Source organism: Zootoca vivipara, chromosome 13 (assembly GCF_965207765.1).
Source record: "Zootoca vivipara chromosome 13, rZooViv2.hap1.1, whole genome shotgun sequence".
In the NCBI taxonomy this organism is placed as follows: Eukaryota; Metazoa; Chordata; class Lepidosauria; order Squamata; family Lacertidae; genus Zootoca; species Zootoca vivipara.
Window position 1 is genome coordinate 3,187,667 of NC_142596.1, and position 16,510 is coordinate 3,204,176.

General features: G+C 43.2%; 1 protein-coding gene across 3 annotated transcripts in view; it reads right to left on the reverse strand.

Moving 5' to 3' along the window:
- The window catches only part of APBA2 (amyloid beta precursor protein binding family A member 2), a 100,996-nt gene that overhangs the window by 28,133 nt on the left and 56,353 nt on the right, over positions 1–16,510 (reverse strand). For all 3 annotated transcript variants that reach the window (XM_088657318.1, XM_035132241.3, XM_088657319.1), the window contains 3 exons: positions 12,147–12,227; positions 10,604–10,640; positions 2,541–2,686 (listed from right to left, as the gene is read on the reverse strand). In XM_088657318.1, coding sequence (XP_088513444.1) covers positions 2,541–2,686; positions 10,604–10,640; positions 12,147–12,227 — 264 coding nt within the window. The remainder of the gene's footprint in view (positions 1–2,540; positions 2,687–10,603; positions 10,641–12,146; positions 12,228–16,510) is intronic.

Genomic DNA, 16,510 nt, shown 5'->3' on the forward strand with positions numbered 1-16,510 from the left:
TTTTCTCAGATTCTAAACAATCGTGGTCTAGAATAGACTATATGGACAACCAGAATTCTAGCTTCAAGAGTGACACTGGCAGAAATCTGCCCCAGGACCACAATGCTGTAATAATGGAATCAAAATTATCTGTATAGGGTTCTTTTAGATGGAAAATGAATGATACATTGATGAGACAAGAAGAAATTATCAAAAAAAAAGCCCAAAAGACTTTAAAAGATTATTTTGAGTTAAATTTAAATACAGAGACTGAATTAAGGACAATATGGGATGCCAGCAAGGCAGTGATGTGAGGATTCTTAATACAACAGAATAATATCAGGAAGAAGCAACAAAATGAGAAAAAAGATTTTTTTTGAAACAATTGAAGGATAAAGAAAAGGAATTGAGATGCAAACCCAAGGACAAGCAGTTACAAAAAGAAATTAAGTTGTTGTACGTCCAGTTTACCCAATTAATAAATTTGGAAATTGAGTGGAATATTAAAATGATGAATCAAAGAAGGTTCGAATCCGCAAATAAATGTGGGAAATTACTTGCATGGCAATTGAAGAAAAGACAGAAACAGAATACGATCACCAATATCAAGATAGAGGACAAAATTATTGAGAACCTGTCAGAGATAAGGAAATGCTTTCAGAAATACTACAAACAGCTATACAAGAAAGACAAAGAACAACAGGACAAAATTGAGCAATTTCTGGACAAGTATGGAATGCAAAAGATTCCAACAGATAAGAGAGTGGAGCTGCACCAGGGCCGGGGAACCCTTTTGGCGAGAGGGCTGCTTTCCCTTCTGCATTTCCTACCTCACAGGGTTGTTGTGGGGATTAAATGAGGAGGGGGAGAACCATAAATGCCACTTGGAGTTCCTTGGATGAAAAGATGGGATATAAATGCAATAAAATAAAAGATAAATAATACAAGACTTTGTTCTTAAAGAGCAAGGATCCTAGACTTCATGTCTACCAGGTGAGAGAGGCAGTGCTTAGATTCAAGAGTGTTTCAGACTAACTTCTAGGAGCAACAGGTAATGGCATTTTCACAGGTGTGCCTCCCCTCTCTAGCTTTCCACCCACCCCACTCCCGTTAGTGTTGTTACCTAACGGGTAAATTATCAAACCAACTCTGTTATTGCCAATATGCAGGAAGCTTAGGCTGAACATTATTCTTATTATTCTTATTGATGTTGTGCCCTCTCAGCTTGGCGCCTTATTAATTTTATTTCTGCACACCTCTTTCCACTCAATTTCCATTGTGGGTCTTTTGTATTTGCTTATGTTAACATAATTTCTAATGTTACAGGTGTCACATAATGCCAGTTCCAAATTTTAAGAGCTCAATCTTTTAATGCGGCAACACCTGCACTTTGGAACTCCCTGCCTCTTGATACCAGGCAGGCACCCTCACTGTGCTCTTTCTGAAACCTACTAAAACCATTTTTGTTTAGTCAAGCCTACCCAAGTATTCAGAAAGCTGATGCAAATTTTAATCTGTTTTTAGTTTATTGCTGATTTAAATTCTTTAAAAGTTTTAAATGGTTATTAATTCTTCTTATTGAAAATGTTATTGTTTAAAGCTTTGGTAACCCACTTTGAGGGGGTTTTTTTATACCAATCAAACGATGTACAAATCTTATGAAATAAATTAATAATGGATTGGCCAAGATATCATTAGATGTGATTTTACACATGGTTATCTGTAATTCTTCTCTGCATTTATTTTCAATTTTTCTTTATATAGACACTCTGTGCCCTTATACTTGCAAAAAGATTGGTAGTAATATATTGCAGGGGGGAAATATGGCCCTTTCGATCAATGGATTGGTGACATGATAACTCTTGCAACCCATGAATGGATTGCTTGGACATATGATGGACGTATTTAATGATATTTAGAACGTATTTATCAAAACCATAGTGACCCATGGACCAACATTTACCTGGGGGGAAACAATAAGTTTATTCATTAACATATATACTACATTATTCTGTAAATTATTGTTATTGCTATTATATGTTATGATTATTTTGTTACTGTTGTTTTCCGCTGCCTTTTAAAATGTTTATGTATCCTTTTTTCTTTTTTTCCTTCTTTCTTCTTCTCTTATTTACTTTACTGTAACCCACTGTAATAAAATATAAATCCAAAATAATATTAAAATATAGATACTCCCTTCCACTCCACCCACCAAAATAATGATGAAGCAACACTAAGATATCCACAACATACAAGGCTATGAGAGCATTTATCTGAGATTTTTGCAACACAAGCCTGGAAAGCCACAATTGGCTGTTACTCTGATTTTGGGGAACTTTGAAAGAACCTGTGCATTATTTATATTCTGCTGCTCTGTGGCTGCACACACAGTTTGGGTAGCAGGCAGAGAGAAATTAATGCAATGCTGTGAGCTGAGAGGGTTTTGCCACAGCCATGCGGGAATTCTCTGCTGTGGATGCCGAGGAGCAGATGTTTCCGACTCTTCTGAGTTCAATCATCAAGGGATCCCAAATCCTCTTCCATGGATCGAAAACATCTACCTTGACGCGGCTCACTGCCTCCTGGGCTTGCATCATTCGGATGTTTTTGGAGGGGTTGCGTTCTGAGAGCAGCTGCGTGGAGCCCAAGTAATTGGCTGCAAAGATGATGCCATCAATGAGGTCTTCGGGTTCGCAAGGGCCTGGAACTAAAAAGCCAGAAGACAGGCAATTATTTCTCTCCTAAGACAGAGCAGCGGAGAGGCAAAACAGAGCAAGGAAGAGCACACCATACTTCCACACACTGCCCTCAACAGACTATCCTTTTCCTGTAGGTGCCTAGCTAATTGCAAAGAGCACGGTGCAACATTAGCAACAAATATTTAAACAAGAGCATTCGGTCCATGCACTTGTGGGCCAGGGAACAAGGAAGCAAAAATGCAGTGTCAAAATTAAAAGTAAAACAGAAGAACTTAGTGGCAAGATATAACCAGCTTCAAACCATTTTAATGGCAATTTCACCTCCCCAAAGAAAGAGGACTGTGAATCAGTAAGACAAAACTCTCACCATCCTCCCCAGTCTAAGGCTGAGCTAAGAGCTAAGTGCCTGAACTGGAGGTGGGGCGGGAGAAATGTGAGATCCTTAAAACCAGGAGATGCTTTCAAGCAGGCTCTTATTATGTTCTTATATTTCCCCCAGAATGGCCCATTTGCAGTATTCTGGGGCATTTGGAGGAGGGGAGGGAACAGGGTCCACCACACTTCCCCCAACACACGCCAATAGCATAATTTTTGAGAAGGTGCAGAGTGGCAGTGATCATATGACTGAAGTCACTGTTCCACCAGTGCCAAACCTCATCCCATGTGCCATCTGGGAGGAAACTGCACCTTGAAAAACTACCAAAAAGACCTCAGATTTGCAAATGTCAGCAAATTCCATTTCCCATGGTCCTTTGTGGGCAGTCCTGACAGTTAAGGAGATACAAAGTGAATAAAGGGTTGTAGAGAAACCTTGGCCAGCTAGGGGTGATTCATAAGTCATGGCAGTGAAATGCATGCCCTCTGGGACATAAGACTGGGCCAGTGGCCCATCTAGTCCAGCATCCTGTTCTCACAGTGGCTAACTAGATGCCTGCAGTAAACTTGTCAGGACCTGAGCACAGGAGGACACGTCTTTGCAGCAGAGAACAAGGCCTTATAAAGAGGGAAACTAACACAATGACCCTCACACTTAAATGCACCCCACGTTGCTCACAATGAGCTCTCCTTGGTGCTGAGCCAGCCACCCTGCTTTGCTCTGTGGGCAGGACCAGCACAAAATATCTGCAATCTCAGAAACGAGAAGGGGAAATATATTGGTGGAGATGAACCCCTGGATCTGGGAGCAGTTAGAAGAGGTAGCTTTGGAGGCGCTTCCTTGTACCAACCAGCTCTAAGATTTCATCATTTGTTTAAAATGTTGCACCCTGCTTTACCAGATATGCCAGACTATCAAAGTGCCTAAGGTTCCATAACAACACTATAATAAAATGCTGCTGCTGTTGATTTCATTAAAATAAAAACAACAACTTTACAATGCAGTAAAATAATTATCACAGGGTCCTAGCAGAGAATAGGTGGGACTTTGTGCAGGGCTCTTGGTCTTTGCTCACAGAGAAGGGGCTATAATTCCTTGATCCTTTCAGTTGCTCTTTGCTGCACTTTCCCCAGCTCTCTGCAAATAAGTCCCCATCACGCATATTTTTGGGCCAAATAGCTACAAATGGAATGATTGACACATTGCCCTTCTTTATTTTCTAAAGTTTTATTAAAATTCAATTTTATATTATCACATTCTTTAAAAACAGAGTTGTATCCAGCTATGTTTACTCAGAGTAAATCCACTGCATTAGTCATTCACCTAACAAGTCCCATCAGCAAAATCTCTGCAAATGAACTTCCATGTGTACAATGGGGTTTCTCCCTCTCCTCCCCTTGTGCCCCCATATCCCTAACATTGGCCTGGGGGAGGGTCAGGAGAACCCTCCCCACAGAAGAGCAGGTGTGGGGAGGACAGGGGGCCATTCTATCTGACAAGCTGAAATGCTTGCACAGATGGAAGATTCATCATGGTGCTACACTGAAGTCCACTCGGTGTATTTAGCTTTTTTATTTTTGCCATATCACTTTAATTATATATTTGCTTGCTTGTGCTAAAATAGCATATCTGGCTCCTGGCCAGACTGACTTATTAACAACATGTCACTGAGATCCTCTTCAAAGGCAGCGTGTGCAGCTGCGAGATAGATTGGCAGATCTCAAGCCACCTTTTATTTTGTGTGCTGAGATTTGCAGGCTGTCTCCTGCAATCTCTGCTGTTTCCAGACCTTAGCCAAGTTTTGCTGGTTGCAAGTGTCAGGGAGGGAACTTATCCTCCCTTTAGCAATGCAATGACAGAAACAGAAGCTCTGAACAGGCTCACTGCAGCTGGAGCTGGATGCTGTTCATACTGAAAACGGAAGGACTGAAAAGACTGATAAATCAGCAGTCAAGGGGGATGTGGCGAATCAAGAGACATACTTCCAGCTGGAGCCTCAAAGGGCAGAGAGGATGACCAATAAAGCTGAGTTTCTCCTCTTTTAAAGCCAAAATGAGTGCAATAATTGACCCAAGACTAGAAGCAGAGCATTGTCTTTCCATGTGACGAATATGGGCAGGGGAGGGGAGGTTATCTGGACAGGAGACTGCTGGGACAATAGAGCCATAGCTGACACAGCCCTCGCCAACCTGGTGCCTGTCAGATGCTCTGGGCTACAACAATCCTCTTACAAAGTTCTATGGCAATCAAGCAATGAAGGAAGATGACTTGGACCATGTCAGATTATCTCTCCATCTAGCCTTGCGCTGTCTACTCCATGGGTAGGCAACGTGGTGCCCCTCTGCTGCTGTTGAACTCCAATTCCCATTCAGCCCCAGGATGATGGGAGCTGCAGTTGCATTATATCTGGAAGGCATCATGTTGGCTGGCCTACTCTATTTTGACTGGTAGCAGCTCTATGTTAGTTGTTGCAGGTGATGCCACTCAGGACCTTCTGCATGCAAAGCAGCTACTCTCTCACTGGAGCAAAAACGGAGGGGGAGATTGGAGGATTTAGGGTTGATCTTTCAAGAGGGCTCATTTGCTTGAATCAAGACAAGACCTACAATCCCAGTTAATACATACAGGTTATACATAGAATCATAGAGTTGGAAGAGACCACAAGGGCCATCCAGTCCAACCCCCTGCCAAGCAGGAAACACCATCAAAGCATTCTTGACATATGGCTGTCAAGCCTCCGCTTAAAGATCTCCAAAGAAGGAGACTCCACCACACTTCTTGGAAGCAAATTCCACTGCCGAACAGCTCTTACTGTCAGGAAGTTCTTCCTAATGTTTAGGTGCATAGCTGCCAAGTTTTCCCTTTTCTCGCGAGGAAGCCTATTCAGCATAAGGGAAAATCCCTTAAAATAAGGGATAACTTGGCAGCTATGTTTAGGTGGAAGCTTCTTTCTTGTAGTTTGAATCCATTGCTCCGTGTCTGCTTCTCTGGAGCAGCAGAACATGACTAAGTATGAAAGAACCCAACAGGATCAGATGAATTTATCTATGATTTTTATTCAAATATAGCTGCTATGCTTTGGTAAGTCCAAATGAATTCAGCTGGGCTTACCTCTGAGTAGTCATGCAACAGATTACTCTCTTAAGCATTGCAGCACCATACATAGCCTTGCTTTTATGGACTTAGCCACATTAGGAGAAAATATTCCAGGGACAATTCAGTCTCTGATAAAAAGCTTGTATCACTTTTGTCATAAATAAAACCTGTTAGTTGTGGTGTGTGTGTGTGTGAAGCACACACACACACACACACACACACACACACACGGCTGAAATTCAACACACACCTAACTGGCAGTGAGTCACACTTGACTTAACAGGGCTGACTCCTGAGTAGACATGTGTAGGACGGCAAAGTAGGGCGCTCTCTACTCTGTGCCAACTCTGCCTGCTTTTGCATGCACAACCTGAAAACATGAGCTGGTTTCTCTCTTGGTCAAATTTAATGGAAGACAAGAAGCATCCATAATGCCAGCCTCAGAAAAGGACAAAAGAGGCACAGCTACGTGGACCTTGAACCCTCTGCTGTCAACAAGATTCTCAGTGAAGATCAATCATACAAAGAAGTTTAATTTCATTAGGTCGGCCATCAGCACCAATAATTATTAGTATAATAATTAAAAGTCCCAGAGTCAGAGGGCTGCTAGAGCCATACAAATACATCTGCATAATATGCCTTGCTGTGGGAGATTTCCAAATGCCAGTTTATTTAACCTGTAAAATAGAAATTGCACTGATTTCTATTAACGGAACTCTCATAATCTGGTGCACTCTCCAAAATGGCTGGAAGCAAAAAAGAAATGCTATCTCTAAAGGACATAAGCAAAGTTTCTTAACAGTATTCAATCTAAGCCCGTGGTTCCCAATGTGGGACACATGCCCCCGGGGGGGGGGGGATTCGATTCTTAAGGGGGACAAATTGAGAATGAGTTATTAATAGTGAATTTTAGGCTTCCTCCACTTTGAATAATAAGAACTACATGTCACAGGGGGGTAGGGTTGGCATCAGGATTTTAGAGATGCTTAGGTGGGGCATGGCCCAAAAAAGGTTGGGAACTACTGGTCTAAGCCATATAGGGAAATCAGCTGTTGACCATTTAGTTCATTTCAAGCCTCTAAACTGGGGTGGAAAAGTCAAGCATATATTTGGGGCTTGATAACAGGATTGGCAGGTTGGAGAAAGCCAGGCTGGACCTCCAGTTTGTTGGACTACTAACTCCCATCATAGCTGTTCACTGGCCAGGGGGGCTGAGGCTGATGGCAGTTGGAATCAACAGGCTCTCCAACCCTAGATTAAACAAGCATAGGAGGATACCTTGCTGAGGCTCAGTAATGACTGCATCTTGTCCAGAATTTGTCTGCTCAGACTGGCACATTTGCACCATACATTGAAAGCACGATGATAGCACTTTAAACAGTCATGGTTTACTCAGCAATGAATTTTGGGAGCTATAGTTTGTTAAAGTTGTTAGGAGACCCCAAGTCCCCTCCCAGAGCTGCAATTCCCAGAATTCCCCCTGAGACAAGGGATTGACTGTTAAGATCAGGGGAATTGGTGTCTCCTAACTACCCTTAACAGACTATAGTTCCCAGAATTCTTTGGGGGAAGCCATGACTCTTTGAAGTGGTATCGTAGTGCTTTGAATGCATGGTGGGAATGTGGCCGCATTTCTCCATAATTTGCTGCTTGATCCTTTTAAACAGAGATGCTGAACGTGGTGGATTCTTCTTCCTTGGAGGTTTTTAAGCAGATGGCCACCTGCCATGGATGCTTTAGCTGAGGTTCCTGCATTGCAGGGGGTTGGACTAGAGGACTCTCGGGGTCCCTTCTAACTCTACCATTCTATGCGCCTATGATTCTATGGAACTTGAGTTCTACAGTGAGCAGAGCACACCCTCATCCACTGCACTCTGGTGCTTCCCAGTAAATTATCCAGCAACACCAGAGGGAATCTAAATTTTGTACTTCTATGTAATATCTGTGATGTTCTTTTCAGAGGCAGAAAAGTGTCGTGATCTTCCCTGATCCACCATGTAGGCATTCTTGAGCCAACCACTCTCTCTCAGCCTAAACTATCTCATAGACTCATGATGAGAACACATTGGAGGCCGGGCAGGGGGGATTTAAATGTAATACTCCTCGGGTGAGTTTTCTTGCTATTAGACTTAAGCCATGGGGGGGGGGGGAGTCAAGTTGGAGGAAATTACATAAAACAGAGTTGATACAAATCAATTCCGGTAAAGTTTGAAGTGGTCGTTTAACAGCAAGGCAGCGATACAGAACTATCATCCTTTGTCAGAGAGAGAAAAGGTGAAAAAAAAACAGTGAAATAGAAATTATCTCTGGTTTCCTCTGGTTTCAGATGCAGCCAATGGATGCCAACCAGCAAATAATTCTCCTGCTCTTCCCACTAAACAAAAGGTTATGCTTTTGAATTAAATTCAGAAGCCTCCAGTCTGACATGAAAAAAACTTGTCTTCTGATGTTTGGGCAGCACAAAAGGAAAATGTGGTTCCTTGGGACTTGGTTTCTAAGCCACTACAATGCCCTTCCTGGGTACGATAAGGCCTGGGTCACCAATAGGACACTTCATGTGCCAATGTGGTTCTTCCTGGCACCCTCAACTCCCCACCCTGTCTCCCCCAGTCCTTCCCTCGTGAAACTAGCTCTGACAGCTGAAGACTTCTTTTCAAGTCTAACTGCGGAGAGGAGGGTATTTGCAGGGAGAAAGAGACTTAGGGTGCACAGGTGATGCCTACCAGAGTTTCTCTAGTTTGCAAATGTGCCCCCAAGCCCAAAAATCTGTCCAGGGGTTAATTTGGAAACAAACTACTGTGTATAGGTTTTGCTCAAGCAAACATGGAGTGAGAGGGGAACAACATTTACATAACTTATGAAAAATCTTAAAACAATGAAGCTACCAGAAGTCTTGTGAATGGCGGAAGAGATAAGAACTGGGTTCGAACCCTACCCAGTTCAGACTGAATTGCAGAGTCATTGAGACAAAAGCAAAGATTTGCCTCACACTTTTGCTCTTGGTTCCAGGTATTCTCAAGAGCAAAGAGGCTGTTGTAGGAGATGGCGGCTTGTATTTAGCAGGTCCTTTCGATGAAGGGTGTTCTGATCTCACACACATCCTTAAAGAACATATAAGGGGGCTGCTGGGCTGCAAAAGATCAACTTAGCCCCTAGATGTGCAGAGGGCATCCTTCCAGCACCTGTGTGTTTGGCCAAGGTGTGATGGAGCATGTAGAGGCCCACCACACCTGTGCCTCTCCATCAGTGTTGGGCAAATCCATGGACTTCATGTTGGGCAAATCCATGGACTTCAGAGGTGTGCTGCAGCTGTGCATACCCATCTTGGTCCTCACCCCCACAGCTGAGCCCCTCATGCGTACTTTCAAGGCATGACTTTGAGGCCCAACCACCCCCTGTGGAGAGTCCACTTCCTGGACAGGCTTAGACTCGCAGTAGCAGTAGCACATCTTCCAACACGATATGGCCGAAATCCAGGATGCCATCTTCCAGGTCTGCATTCACGTGCAAGTCACATGACCTACACAAGATCATGGCTTCCCAGAAGCACATTTGGGGGGCACAGTGGCCAAAAATGTGCATTTTGGTGCACCCTGCGAGATCATTCCCCCTCCCAAGTGGCTTTTTTGAGTCAGCAATCTTGCATAGCACCCCAAAACATGGGTTTTGGGGCACCATGCCCCAAAAAAGTGCAGCTCAAAATTGCACGAGATTGCAGCAGCCATTTTGCCCACTGTCCTTTCTCAAGAAAAGTGAGACAGTTGACGGGTATGCAGTAGCTATTCCATCTGCAGGAGTGTTAGACTCATGAAAACAGCCCACAGCTTTCCTGAGATGTAATTCCTGGGATGAGCTCTGCAAAGTTCCCCAGGTGATCCAAATGGTGATTCTGTCAAAGCCCTAGTCTGGTTATATCGATCCTCAGCTCTGGGGACTGAAGTAATCCTTTCCGGGCCTCTTATCTGGCCCCGAGGAATCTTCCAGGCTGTGTCTCCTTCCCAGGCCCTTCATTGGCCCTGCTCCACACCCTCCCGGAGAACTTTTGCCTGATTAGAAAGTACAATAAAGCCACTCAATTCCCTTCTATGTAAGCACAGAAATCTCCCAGCTTTTAACAGTAAGAGGCCACGTTCCAGCCACACAAAAGCCACATCTGTTGTTCTGCCCACTTTTGACTCTGGCCCCTCTGACAACTGGCATGTGGCCCCTGTCAGGCTGCAATTTTGGAAATGTGGCCCTCAAGTTGCAAAGCTTTCTCAATCCCTCCCCTTCTCTCGCTATAGAATGCAGTGTTGTCGCAGGAAGGAGACACAGCTGCCCCCAAGTCTCATAAATCCCATGGCATGTAATAAATGTCCCCTAACATCATCTCTCAATAAGTCAGGATTCCCCATCACCACCCCCTGCAGTTTTAATGTTATAAACATTAGGAATCCTGTGAAGATGCACTTACCATCAACAAAGCTCGGGAAGGAGGACACCTTCTTTGTCTGTGTGGATATAAAAATAAAGAGCTTATAACTCTATAGAAATAGTAAGATGTTTATTATGAAAAATGTATGCACAGGAGGCAGAGGAAGAGCAGAAGCTTTTTTTCTTTTCATCATAATTACGGTAATTTTAGGCGACTGCATTGGTGTGATTCACACATCACAATAAGTGCAGGGAAAATACCATGATCTCTGGCTTAGCATTACATTCATACCAGGGGGTCATGGTAAGTCTCTCACCAAACAAGCAAGATTCATTTTTTCCCCTTGCTGACTGTGGTTTGTTGGGAGTGAAACACACCACAGTCCGAAGCTTAGATAAAATGCCAAGCCAGAGATTATGGTTTGTTTCCTCTGTATGGAAGCAGGGAGGAGTGGAAGAAGCTTTTTAGGCGAGGTCAAGGTGAACAATTTAGAAGTTGTTAAGGGCTTGGCAACATAACAATTATGTGTTCTTGGTTAAAAGCAGTAGCACCCCTCTTAAAAAGGAATCTCTGCGTCATTGAACATGGCTCAACTCCACATGCAAATTAATCTTGTACAATCTGCTGGTTAGCACTGTTTTTATGGATGTGTTTTCTTTAAAACTGTCATCACTCCCCCTGCACGCTTGCAGCTCAGAACAGCACACTTCTGAAAAATCTCATCAACCTAAGTCTCATCAACGTAAGAACTCCTAAGTGTCATTCCTGTTTAAAAAAACAAACCTGGCAGAGTCTCAAATCTTGTCTGGGGGCAGGCAGTGCTTATATTGTCACAAATTAGTATTATGGACAGACTCGTGTGTGTGTGTGTGTGTGTGTGTGTACAACTGACACACCCACACACCTCTGAGTTTAACCCTAAATGTCTCACCTTAAATGTCAGCCTAAACAAGCCACAAAGGGCTAGCCTCCAGCCCCACAGATGTCTCTTATCACCCTTCACCACTGATCATGCTGGCTGGGGCTAGTCCAACAACACCTGGGGGCACAGGTGGGCCACCCCTGCTGTAAGCATGCTATTATTATCATTAATATTATTGTCGTGGCTATTTCCACTTAACCCTTCCTCCCAAAGGAGCGCAGGTCGGCCAGCACATTGATAACAATGCCATGAAAAAGCACTCCAGATACAGTTAAAGCAATCACATTCTCTTGGCCAATGATTTCAGGGCTGCCAGGAAGAGTATCTTTTAGCCATTGAATGTCTCGGTTAACTTGGCAGGAACTCTGCCCCCCCCCCGATGTGACCTTTGGAATGTTTTGATTGTTTCGTATCTGTTTGTTATAATGTTCTATCTGAAATAAAAATAATGCAGAGGTAGAACATAATAAATTCTGGACATAAATAAACAGAACAGTTTAGCTCTAAAATCTTTCTTCCAGTGATTCATCTCACACACACACCCTGAATGTCTTTCTGCAATGCAAAGCTTCACTGCTTTGGAAGAGAGAAGCCTGACGTGAAATACAAAATGGAGACAGGACAGGGAAAACAGAGAGCACCTTGGCCTCTAGTACTTGCCTCCTGCATATTATTGTTGTTGATCGGTCCATTGAGGTCAGAACGCTGCTGTTTCCGAGTCTGATCTAACCCATTGCATACCTGTAAAAGAAGCAGAAAGACTGAAGTGATCAATAGCTCAGGGAGAAGGAGATCAAGGCAGCATCGTTCTATCACTGCCTCCTACCCATAATTTGCATTGCTACTCCTGTGGAAATAAGAGCTGATCTATCCATTGACTGTTTGTGAGCATATTAAAAGAATGTAGAAGATATCAAACATCTCTCAGGAGCCAGTATAGATGGTTGGTTTTTTGCTGGGTTTAAATACCGTGTTATTTATTTACTAATCTATGAAAAAAAATTATGCATCACTTAATTGTAAAAACAAAAACAAATAAAAACCTCAGGGTGGTTTACAAAGAGAACAAGACAATAAAATTATTAGTAAAAACACTTAAAAACCAACTATTTGAAATATTTTTTAAAAAAAATCAACAAGCTAAAAACATTCTACATGTCTGGGTAGATTTGTCTAAACTAAAATGTTTTTAGCATGCACTGAAAAGAGTACAGAGAAGGTGCCGGCCCGGTGTCAATAGGCAGGGCATTCCAAAGTATAGATGCTGCCACACCAAAACATTGCTTTCATGCAAATGCGGAATGGGTATTTTGTGGCACCTATAACAATGCCAGGTTCCAGAATGGCACACATGTTTATTGTTGGGGTGGTGGAAAATCAAGGCCATGGAAAATGCAGATATAAAAACATATGAAAAACCGACTTCCGGTTGATCCGCACCACCTTCTCGGTCAGAGGTCCATTCAGCGGAGCAGACCTCGGAGCTTCAGAGGTGGGGGAAACTGCTCCAGTGTAGCAGAATCCCTTAAAAAGCCCCAAATCGAGCGTTTTGGGGATCCGATGTCCGCCAGGCACCATTTGTGAGCTCCCCCCTCCCCAGATTGGCTCTGTTTTGAGCCCCCAAGAGCGAGAGGGTGAAGCTGTGGCGCACGGACAAACATCACTAATTCTGACAGCGCAAGGCTGCGTGACTGGGAGACAGCAGCGGTCAATTTTCCCAAAGGAAAAAATCTTCAAAAGAATAAGCTGTGAGTAATTTGATCTATTGGACTTTAATTTGCAAAATTTGGCCATGGGAAGAGATCTAAAAATGGGAGTCAATCTCTACCCACTGAGAGACCAGGAAGCAGTAACATGCCCCAAAGCCGGAAAGAAAGTTGGAGTGGTTTTAAACCTCCAAGGAATGAACTTATATCCCCCCCCAAGGCAGGGGGAAGGGGGGAAGAGTCCTTCTTAATAATAAAAATCCCTGCAAAAGACGGGAATTGACGGGGGGAACCCCTTCTTAACCCTGGAATCAGCACCCCAGGAGAATCAGCGAGGCTGTATTGTGACATCATAAAGGAATTGAATGTGTTTATTGCTAAGAGGATGTGAACTGTTGCAATAAAGAGGAAAGTTTGACAGCTGACAATAAAAACTGCAACTGTTCTCTGATTGAATGGAAAGAGTCTTAAGTTGTGGAACATAAGGGCTATGGATATATATTTTTTAGCCAAGTTGGATATAATTTTGCCTTACAAGACTGAAAATCCATTGTTCTTGGTCCTCTAGTCTCTACTCTGCCCTTGAGCTGGAAAGAATGTCAACATCTGGAACATACGTTTTCCAGCGGACAGTACTAAAATTGCTGGGGAAACTTATAACTGGGCAGCAACAGTTCAGCTTGCATTTAGAAACACACAATAAATCACTGGATGAGGCGGAAGAGGAATTAGAAATAAAAGAAAGTACAACGAATGAGAGAGAAAATGGACAACCAGTTCCTGGTGACAAAGAGCAAGAATTTAAAGAAGAGGAATAAGAAAGAGCCCATCAAGGAGAGAAGAATTATCAAGATGCATTTTGGAACTTTGATTTTTTGGAGATGGAAGAACAAGAACTGGAAGTGATCTTATGGGAAACTAAGGGAAATGTGATTTGGCAAGGGAGTGAGTTTTTGGGGATGAGGGAGCAGAAGGAGGGGAGGACAAAAATTTGGGTTGCAAAATTGGAGAGACGGAGTGGGATGAAAAAGAAAATTGTGAATTTTTATAGGGCTGGATAAAAAAGGGTTTGAAATTTGGGCTACATTATGGAATTGCTGTATCGAATGGGGGAAAGAATCCGGGGGAGAGGAGGAGGTATAGGGAAAATAATAAAGGTAGAAGTTATATGTGAAATTAAAGGAATGAGTAAATATATGAAGTTATTCTTGGTGGAAAGATTAGGCTAGGGAAGGAAAAATATGATAATTATGTGAAAAACAGTTAGAAATATGAGGATTGATAAATATGTATAGGTTAGCTAAATAGAAATTGCATGTTTAGGTAGATAGTTGGGTGGCTCGCTGCCTCTATCCCTCCTCTTCATTCTAGAGCCTCTTGGTGGCAGGTTCTGGGGGAGGGAGGGGGAGGTGGGGAAAAGCCTAATTATAAAATGGACCATCTTCGACTGTCCGCCCACCATGGGACTCTCTCGTGGCAGGAGAGGGCCTGTGGAGGGGGGGGGGATAGAAGAAGACGGATAATATGTTAATAAGAAAAAGAGATAAGGTTTAGGAATTATGAATGGTTGTAATTAATGGTTGCTTTAAAGGATAAGGGTTGAAATTGGTCGTATGAAAATTGCTAAGGATAAATAATATAAAAATATGAAAATCATATTTCAGGGTGGGATTTGAGGAAGACATTAAGACAATGTTAAGTACAATGTGAGGTTGAAAATGTTGGTAAGTGTTTGTATTTTTTGTGTTTTGTTCTTTCTTTTTTGTGTATTAATGTGTGATGCTTCGTTATATGGCCACCCAGTTAACCTATGGGAAACCAGCAAGCAGTACATGAGCAGAAGAGCCCCCTCCCCTCCTGGAGTTTCCAGCAACTGGTATTCAGAAGCATGGCTGCCTCCGGCTGAGGAAGCAGAGCAGAGCTATCATGAGTTGGATAGGACTCAACCACCACAGCAGATGGCCGTTTTCAGAATTCCGTTAAGGCCTATAAAAGACCGTTGGGAGAAACCCAATCACAACGGCACCATTACACTAAAAGTAAGATATGCGTTGACATATGGAGACACACACACACACACACACACACACAAACACGAACAAGGGAACCAGCACATAGAAGATTGCAACACTGCCAAATAACATTTGGGAGCTGCCAGAATTAAATCAGAAAAGCTTTTGCAGAAAAGCAGGATGGCTGTGGGGGTGGGAAACAATTTTCAAACAGGAGTGACAGGACATATACTGGGCCTGTGATGCGAAACGGCAGAACCACAGCTTCTTCTACCCTTTAAAGGCCTTGTCAGGTCTGATCACAATTCATTTGGCAGCACAAGAAATGCATCCATAGACCAGACATGCCCACATACAAAATGGGTTAGAGCAGCACCCGATTTAGACAGCATGTCTCAGACATGGTCAGGAAATGAGCTTGTTTCTCTCTGCAGTAATGATTCAGCACTTAGGAGTTTATCATGGTGGTGACCAGCCTGTAGCCTTCAGATGCTAATGAATTGTGGCTCCCATCATCCCTGAGCATTGGCAATGCTGGTTGGGGCTAATGGGAGTTGTAGTTCAAAACTTCTGGAAGGCACCAGGTTGGAGAGGGCTGTGGCTCTGCCCCTGTGGCTCTGAGCATATGGAAACAATTGAACATATTTCTTTCCATTGCCAGTACTATACAATTATACGTGCCAGGTTTATTGTGCCAATAACACAAAAATTTCCAGGACACACAGGGCAATTCTTTATCTCTTTACTGCTCCAAAATAGAAACCCTGATATAACATATTCAATCTCCAGATATTGTGCTGCTATGATTGACATACATCAGAGGATGGCATGTGCCATACAACAGGTCTAAAACTGAAGGTTTACATCTACAAATTAATTTTATATTCTGCTTGATTTATGTGCCTTACACACCAACTCCACTTCCAGCTCCCACAATAGGGACTCATCATGGACACACAGTATTGTCTGAACTGACAGGCAGTGACTTTCTAGGGAAGACTTCCTCCATCTGGTGCCCTCCAGATGTTTTGAATGGCAATTCCTATTATCCCTGACCATTGAGTGTTCTGGCTGAAGCTGAAAGGAGCTGCAATCCAAAACATCTGGCGGGTAGCTGGTTGGGAAAGGCTGCTCTAAGGTTTTCCAGTGTGGTGTAGTGGTTAAGAGCGGTAGACTCGTAATCTGGGGAACCGGGTTCGTGTCTCCGCTCCTCCACATGCAGCTGCTGGATGACCTTGGGCTAGTCACACTTCTCTGAAGTCTCTCAGCCCCACCCACCTCACAGGGTGTCTGTTGTGGGGGAGGA